General features: G+C 41.9%; 1 protein-coding gene across 1 annotated transcript in view; it reads left to right on the top strand.

Moving 5' to 3' along the window:
- Nucleotides 1-404: 404 nt before the first annotated feature.
- Nucleotides 405-9,477, top strand: part of LOC311224721 (fibroblast growth factor 12-like) — a gene marked incomplete at both ends in the record, with an annotated part of 77,753 nt that continues 68,680 nt past the window's right edge. The window contains one exon of the mRNA XM_084309812.1: nucleotides 405-624. Within this exon, the coding sequence (XP_084165938.1) occupies nucleotides 405-624 (220 nt within the window). The remainder of the gene's footprint in view (nucleotides 625-9,477) is intronic.

Genomic DNA, 9,477 nt, shown 5'->3' with positions numbered 1-9,477 from the left:
GGAACAATATTATTATGACAGTTATGATCATTATAGCGACCTAACGTTATTTAGGATAAGGATACTAAGGATATTTCTGGCTGTTTTTGGAACATGGAGTCACGACTGCCGTGTCACATGACTCTAGAAATGGATATACAGCCTATTGGAATTAAACCGTCCATGCAAAGTATTTGAAGCAAATGCAACGGAACAGCCATAACAAAAGGACTTCATCTTAAAACCGCACGTGTCAATATAGATTTGGAGACTCGTCAGGCCACTGGATCTTTGACGCTCCGTGGATTTGGCCATATTTTGGGAGCGAGATGGTGCCCCACTTTGGATTAAATACCCGTTGATTAAACCGGAGGACAAGTGCGGTGAACTACTTGAAGCCCGGGTTTGGCTTCTCCGGGAGTGAGATGGCAGCGGCCATCGCCAGCTCGCTGATCCGGCAGAAGAGACTGGCCAGAGAGGCCAACAGTGAGAGAGTCGTCACCAGCAAGAGACGTGCGAGTCCCACCAAGGACCCCCGGTCGCTCTGCGAGAGGCACATCTTCAGTGTCTTCAGCAAGGTCCGCTTCTGCACCGGGAAGAAGAAGCCCGTTCGCCGGAAACCAGGTTGGTTTGACAGACTCAGAGGTAAAATCAGTACAGTACACAGCTTGAATGAATGAATGAATGGAAATGTTTATTTTTGAATTATGTAATTCTCCATATTCCTCCAAACAAATCACGATCTAGCTCCGTCAAACCAAACAATCATAAGTAACTCATATATATATTTTTTTTTATTAAAAAACATTAAAAAAAAAACATAAAAAAATATATATATATATATATATATATATAAAATAATTATAAACAAAAGGTCAAGAGCAATGTGTTTGGTTGGCAGACATGTCCAAAAAAGGAGTAGAGGGAAGCTAAGCTTATTGATCCCTACCCCCTTACATTTTCATTTGTTCTTCCATTAATTTGACTAGATATAACATAATTTAGTATATTACAATATAGAATATACTTTTACTTATATATATATATTTTTTTATTATTCCACAACTTCACTCCACACACCGATATGCACATGCTTTTCAGCTTCATCCAGCAGGCAGTGCTACTCAGGTTGAACACTCATTACGTGAACTAAAGTGTTGTCCGATACAGAGTACCAACCTGATCTATTACTTTTATTGAACAGTAAATGTCACTAGACGAACATTATTGAGATGTAATAGTAGATTTTCCATTCTTTTCTGAGGATTTGAACTGGTGACCTTCCAGTTATCTCAATCTGATTGACACTCGTAACGTGTCAGTGGCTTTCCTCAGGCATGTTAACAGTTGATCCAGTTGGTTACATGATTCAGTTCCGCCTGCATGTAAACACTGTGTCAACAGAACCATTTAGCAGATCAAGTTTCAAGTTTGTTTATTAATTGTCACAATAAAATATGCATGCTTTATGGTGAAATGCTTGGTTCTGTATGAGCCCCTGAGAGTGTGCTTCATACAGTAAAAAAAAGTAAGTAAGAAAGTAAGTAAGAAAGTAAATAAAAAAGTAAGTAGAGAGGAATATACAATATACAATACAATATACAATCTAAAGTACAACCTCGGTACAATCTAAGTACAGTGAGTAAAAATGAGTAAACAGTGAGGTACAATGCAGAAAATGAGGTACAAAACTTTAAGGTAAGGTGCAAATGCAAATGATTTTTCCTTCCTCGTTTGAAATGAAGATAACTGTATCCTAACTACTTTCTATACACGGAATAATATGAACAACCACAATGCAGGAGGGCATCTTGTGAGTGGCGGTGGGCGGGGCTTGACCTCGGTAGAACACTTAGTTTGAACCCTGTCTGCCCCTGTGCTTATTTGATCCAGCAGGGTCGGTCTCATCTGTCCCCAAGATGACAGCTAACCCTAACCCTAACCCTAATCTATCCCCGAGCTGACAGCAGACTGAGAGACACTGGGGGCTAAAGGGGGAATCACACACAGCCCAGACAGGCTCAGATAATCAGTCAAAATGAAGCAACGCCCAGCGGTTCTGTCAAGTCAAGTCAAGTCAAGTCAAGAGTTTTATTTGTCATGGCATACAAGTATACAATGAAATGCGGGTGGTCTTGCCCGCAACAATGTGCAATAACATATAATAGAATCCAATAGAACAACATTGTGCAATAAACAAGTAACATTGTGCAATAAACAAGTAACATATTAGGGCATATCAGTATATGTACATACGTTATTTACAGAGCATGGAGAACATGCTAGGTCCTTTGGTAGTGTGCGTCTCTTCTCAGATCTGTGTCGAGGGTAGTTTTTCAACGCCCAGCTGTTCTGAGGAGTGTGCGTTTGACTCACTTCAGATCTGTGTCGAGGGTAGTTTTTCAACGCCCAGCGGTTCTGAGGAGTGTGCGTTTGTCTCACCTCAGATCTTTGTCGAGGGTCGTTTTTCAGCGCCTGGCAGCCGGTTCGATATCGGTACAAGTGGGAATCCATCAAACGTCTGTCCAGTAGGTGGATCTGAGAATCTGCCTCTGAGTTCAGTATCCACCTCCTTCTCCACTGTGAATTATGGTGAGGGGCCCCTCTCATGATGTAACATGCTGGCAGGGTTCAAGGTTCAAGCCCCTCTCATGATGTAACATGCTGGCAGGGTTCAAGGTTCAAGCCCCTCTCATGATGTAACATGCTGGCAGGGTTCAGGGTTCAAGCCCGTCTCATGATGGGGGGGCTTGAACTGCCCTCCCAGGAGCTGCCCAGTACAACCACAGTCTGACACTGTTGACCACTAGGAGCTGCCCAGTACAACCACAGTCTGACACTGTTGACCACAAGTAGCTGCCCAGTACAACCACAGTCTGACACTGTTGACCACTAGGAGCTGCCCAGTACAACCACAGTCTGATACTGTTGACCACTAGGAGCTGCCCAGTACAACCACAGTCTGACACTGTTGACCACTAGGAGCTGCCCAGTACAACCACAGTCTGACACTGTTGACCACTAGGAGCTGCCCAGTACAACCACAGTCTGACACTGTTGATCACTAGGAGCTGCCCAGTACAACCACAGTCTGACACTGTTGATCACTAGGAGCTGCCCAGTACAACCACAGTCTGACACTGTTGATCACTAGGAGCTGCCCAGTACAACCACAGTCTGACACTGTTGACCGCTAGGAGCTGCCCAGTACAACCACAGTCTGACACTGTTGACCACTAGGAGCTGCCCAGTACATCCACAGTCTGACACTGTTGACCACTAGGAGCTGCCCAGTACAACCACAGTCTGATGCTGTTGACCACTAGGAGCTGCCCAGTACAACCAGTCTGACACTGTTGACCTCTAGGAGCTGCCCAGTACAACCACAGTCTGACACTGCTGACCACTAGGAGCTGCCCAGTACAACCACAGTCTGACACTGTTGACCACTAGGAGCTGCCCAGTACATCCACAGTCTGACACTGTTGACCACTAGGAGCTGCCCAGTACAACCACAGTCTGACACTGTTGACCACTAGGAGCTGCCCAGTACAACCACAGTCTCTGAAGTGTTGGCCAGTGAGCAGCTAAAAATAAATAGCTGACAGTAAAATAAATTGTCACAGCCAGGATCAGAAACATGAGCAAACATCTAAGATTGACAAATGATTTGTTTGAACGGAATTAAAGGAACAAAGTGTTCAAGCTGGAGCTTTGGGTGAAGATCGTTCCAGGACCAGGGCGCAGAATAATCTGATGCCTTTTCACCAAAGACAGTTGTTACTCTGGGCACTAAGCTGTACTGTAGGCATTAGTGGATATGTGGTGGTAAAGTAACAGTTTACAAATTACGGCTTTGTAAATAAAAATGTGGCAGTTTGCAGTACTGTTGAAGCCCCTCTGGAACTAATGAGTTTATGCGATGGATGTTGTATTAGAGGTTGATTCCACAGCACTCTGCCAGCTTTCAGGGATTCCATGAGCTGTAAATGAATGAAGTGCCTGGTAGATCATAGCTGATTTTAAGGTCCTGAAATGTTATTGTTATTGTAACATAAATGTCAAAACCCAGTACATGGATACCTCTCTTTTCCCATTGCAAAAGATTAACTGGCCAACTCGCCCAATAAGCAGTTGCTTGTTATTAAATATTGGAGAGTCGAGATGCCATAAACACTGAATTGAACACAATCTCTGTGCTAATCACCACATATTTATTACCTCTGTGATAAGAGGACCGAACCGATGTTGACATTGTTTAATTGAGATGTTGGCGTGAGTAATATCTTGTAATCTCCAGGGAGAGACTAGGTTTTCCTCTAGTGCACGCCAAGAAACATTAGACTGGGGATCAATCCAATTAGTCATTGTGAAGGAAATACAGTTTCCAGTTTGGCACTGCTAAGCCACTGTCTCTCGCACTGGGTGGATATTTTAGGATGCCGTCGTTTCCCGTTTCAAATTAATTTAAAGACTGCAGACTGTAGTTTCTGCCAGTAATCAGCAGCGGAAGGTAAAGGATGTGTAGAACTGGTGAAATGTATCCTGGGCAGTACGTTCATCTTGATTATGGATGTGCAATCTCATAAAGAGTTGGGCAGACTTGACCATCATTCAAGGTATTTGAGGACTTTTTTCAATGTTCCAGTATAATTATAATAAATGTATTGAGAGGAGAAGGAAATATCTCAATGCCTATAGTCAAATAGTTTAAATTATCGAGTATAAATAAAGATTGAATGAATTTTTTTTAAATGTTTGACTATAGGAACCTAGTTGACAAATTTAAAGGTAACAATGTAGATTTGAGCCAATTTATTTCAAACTCTTCAAATAATGCCAAAAGTCAGGGTAGCGATTGAGTAGGGTCCTGCATAAACGCTAAGATATCATCGGCATACAGTTGGGGCTGCTAGTTGGGCTATGGGTTTGAGGGACAGCACAAAGAGCTCAGGCGAGAATGGGCAGCCTTGACCAGAGGATCTAAAGGAAATAAAGGAGAAGGAGATTTTGCCTGTAAAGATCATTCCTGACGGGAATACAAAACATTTATCATATGGATAAAATCCTTACCAAATCCTATAATCTCCAGACCAACAACACTTCTGTCAAATGCCTTCATGGCATCTAAGGATAATATGGCTGCTATAAGCTTATCATAAGCGTCTATGGTTGTTCTTGGCAAGAAGACCTTTTATTAAGTAAATTTGATTGCCGTTAATAAAATGTGTCGTGTGGATTTGTAGACGCCGGAAGATAACTTTAGCATAGATCTTTAGGTCGGCATTAAGAAGACTGAGGGGCCTATCATTGTTACAATCCATTGGATTTGATCCTTTTTTAAGAGTAAAGAGATAACAGCTCTGTTCCCGTCCTTGGCAAAGCAACCATGTGCTATGGAGTAATGAATCACATTGAGCAGTAATGGGTCTAGAAGGTCCCAAAAAGCTAAAAAGAACTCTGAAGGAATGGCGTCAAGGCCAGGGCCCTCATTCATCAACGTGGCATAGAATATGTTCTATTTCCACACGTAAGCACAGAATTTAGAATCAGTGCACGCACGAAAAAAAACGGGATTCATCACACGTGCGTACACAGGTTCTACGCACACCTGTCTTGATAAATATGACTTTGATCCTACGTTTGAGCTCGTGCACTGTTTTAAGTATTTGCATACCAGAACCGCCCCGATTAACCATATACGGTAATGGAATACCCCCATGAAATGTGGAAAAATGGACTAAGCCGAGGGAAGCGTGTTATGAGAACGGTGATGTCGGATATGATATCTATTAACCATTGCTGCCTGGGCAGCGCAAACACTAATAAAGACCGTGCTGGAATATGACTGCCTTTTCCCGTGTTGTTTGATTAATACCCAGGGATTAAAGTTCTCCTCAATTTTATTCCAAATCGCGATGGATTTTCCGTCAATTTTCTACCTGCTGCATATGATTTCTAGAGGCATACTACAATCTATTTTGATGTCAGTATTGGGTAGCCTATATAAACAATAATACGAGAGCATATACAAGAACAATGAATCTCACTGCATGTATGATGTAGCCTGCCTTTCAATACATGAACTTGAATTCCATCATGTTTGTGTGCGGGACTCACAAGGCTGTTGTCACAATGGGTGGTACCGGTACAGTAATAACAGTCCACACAATATCACGATGGACCATGCCATAGCCTATGTTCTATTAGGACATGATCTGTGACGACAAATGTTCTAGAATGTTTGATTAAGATATCATACTCTGACAGCATGCCTATGATCAACAAAAACGCGAACTTGAATCCCATCATATACATAGTCTGTCCACTATCTGGTGTCATTGCAATGCGTTTTTTATTCTTTCTTATACAGTAAAAAGGGGGAAGAACACTATATTGTGGGTGTTCATATGACTTGTATTCTGCTTACAGCTTCGAAATTCCACTTGTTTCGTTTAACGTAAAGCCTTTTAAATATAATCAAAACGTTCCCGTGTTTCTGCGGTCTGTGCGCAAAATAATAACGAGTTGAGCTACGCGGAGCGCAGTCAGTCAGTACACCCCGTATATTCCGATAACGCTATATAAACCATGCTGCATTCATTCTGAGAGAAAGATCTATTATTCCAAATGCTATTTATAGGGTTTTGACCATAATTACACTACTGTTGCTATTTTACAATGAACTATAATGAATTACGGTTCATACAGGACATGCCAGTGTTGAAACTAATGCACAGAGGGAGCTCCAGTAGCTCACCACGTACCGCAAGTGCTATTTCAGCGCCGTGGACAACCGCGCTCGCGCGGATCTGGGGCTGAGCGCGTTCGAATCCCGGACGGCAGCCGTGCCTTTCCCAGAGTGTCTTTCCCCCCCATCTGAACCCTTTTAGCCTGCATCTGTCGGTCGAACTTGACCAAGTATGAATGCGAAGAAAAAGCGATAAACGCTAAAAAAACCAGGTGACTGGTCAAAGTTAAAAAAAAAAAGAAACTAATGCACAGAAGCTCATTTCCTTGTTGTAATAATATATTCTACCACTGGGCGTCAGCTAAGTGTGCTCCGAGCTGTGCGTACACATAAGCACGAAGTGAAGTTCAAGTTGAAATTGATGAATCCCACTCTTTGCTTAGAAATGGTCGTACGCACAGGTTAAGCACATATCTGTGCGTAAGACACGTTGATGAATGAGGGCCCAGGTGATTTTATCAGGTGACTTTACCAGGTGACTTTACCAGGTGATTTTACCAGGTGACGTTACCAGGTGATTTTACCAGGTGATTTCCCATATCAGCTGGTAAAAATTATGTGTTCACAAATATTGATTGAACATTTCTAGGTCATGGAAATAACATATTGGAATTTAGGTGGTGTTGCCCTTTAAGGACACTTGAGTGTCGCTCTTTAAGGGAGGGGATGGTGGTTCGATTGCATTTATATGCATATACTTTTATTTAGTGGTGTTAAAAGATTTTAATGATCCACTCCATGCATTGTTTTCCCTTTATGGTTAACTCCTCGTCGAGGCACGACGTTGACTACAGATTGTTATTGGTGCAGAACTTGACACCAGAGCACCTTTTTCACAGTCTTAGAGAGAGATTGCATGTACTTCTGTACTTCCCTGAAATCTGATGTGTGATGTCACTAATAGGCTGCACCTATATAGGGCCACTATGTGGTAACTTGACACCATTCATTTCAGCAAACACAGATAAGCTGAGTAGGTATTGACAGGTCTTGAAAGAATATAAAAGTGCCTGTCTTGATATTGCACTGTTTATATTTATTGTGTCAGTCTAATGTGTGGGTTGGAGTCGAGTGGAGATGGGGGGAGGGGTTGCTACTGCTGGCCACACCTCGGGCTCTGCCAAGAGAGGTCTGCAGGAATTCACATTATAATAAGTTACTATACAGCTATAATATAATATATATATACCTTAGCTTTAATAACATGCATGCTGTCTGTCTCTCTCTGTCTCCTTCACTTTCTTCATATTATGACTCTTCTCTGTCTCTTTATGACCCTCAGTCTCTCTCTCTCTCTCTCTCTCTCTCTCTCTCTCTCTCTCTCTCTCTCTCTCCCTCCTTTCCTCCCTCTTTCTGTCTCTTTTTGTCTCTCTCTGCATGTTAAGTGGCACATCGGCCTGCTCTAGATAGTGCTACTGTATTTTGGTCTTCTTCTCATTCCTCAGTGCTGAGTAGATCCGTCCCACATTGTGACGGGGACAGTTTACCTGCACAATGCAGACGTTGTCTATAGAGCAGTGCTGAGTAGATCCGTCCCACATTGTAACCGGTGGCCAAAGACAGACTAATGGCGTTCTCGGAATACAAAGCGGCTTCCGTGAGGAAAGAGCCTATTATAGATCACATGCATACAGTATGTACTGTAATTAGAAACAGAATTCAGGAAAACAGGTCAATCTTCCTTTTCTTTTTCCTTGCCTTCGAGTGGGGTATGTCCCGGAGTGTTGCATTCATTTATAAAAAAAAATTTGGACTTCATGGTGTTTTTGTTTTGTTCTTGATTCATTGTGATGTTTCTTTGTGACTTGTTTAAATTAAAGAAGACGTGTCCGACCCATGGGGACATTAACGTGTGTTGTCGGGCCTTACAGATCAATTTGATTTGATTTGATTTGATTTGATTTGATTTTGATTTGTTAGAGACGTCCGTCAAACAGGAATCCACAGCACATTTGACCATGTAATACAGTCCATCTATAGGGCTCCTCTATCGTATGGGTGGTTCCCTACATCTATAGGGGTTCTGTATCGTATGGGTGGTTCCCTACATCTATAGGGGTTCTGTATCGTATGGGTGGTTCCCTACATCTATAGGGGTTCTGTATCGTATGGGTGGTTCCCTACATCTATAGGGGTTCTGTATCATATGGGTGGTTCCCTACATCTATAGGGGTTCTGTATAGGGATGTCCAATATTATCGGCCGATATTGGCATTCAAATTTAATATCGGAAACTTTTTAATTATTTATTTATTTTTATTTTACATTTATTTAACCTTTATTTACCCAGGCAAGCAAGGAAGAACAAATTCTTATTTTATTTATTGTGAAAAGTATGCATAATGTTGTGTTTTTTTGGGGGGGAAACCCTGCATATTTCGGTATCGGTTGATATCGGTATAGGAAATTAAGAGTTGGACAATATCGGTATATCGGATATCGTTAAAAAAGCCAATATCGAACATCCCTAGTTCTGTATCATATGGGTGGTTCCCTACACCCTCATGGGGTGAAACAAGTCGGTGCTCTATCCCCAGCCGTATTTGCTAGTACTCTGCTCTATGCAGATGATGTGATTTTGATAATGCAGATAATGGAAAAAGATCTACAGACAATATAGGAGTTCAGAAAACAGGTAGGAAAAGAAGTACATTTTAGATTTGATTTGATTATATTCGATTATATTATGTCATATGTCATTATACAGCACAAGTACAGTACAATGAAAATAAGTTTGGCATCCAACC

This window comes from Notolepis coatsorum (assembly GCF_963971535.1).
Source record: "Notolepis coatsorum genome assembly, chromosome: 1".
Lineage (NCBI taxonomy): Eukaryota > Metazoa > Chordata > Actinopteri > Aulopiformes > Paralepididae > Notolepis > Notolepis coatsorum.
Note: the sequence above shows the minus strand (reverse complement) of the source record. Positions and strands in the feature narration are given on the sequence as shown.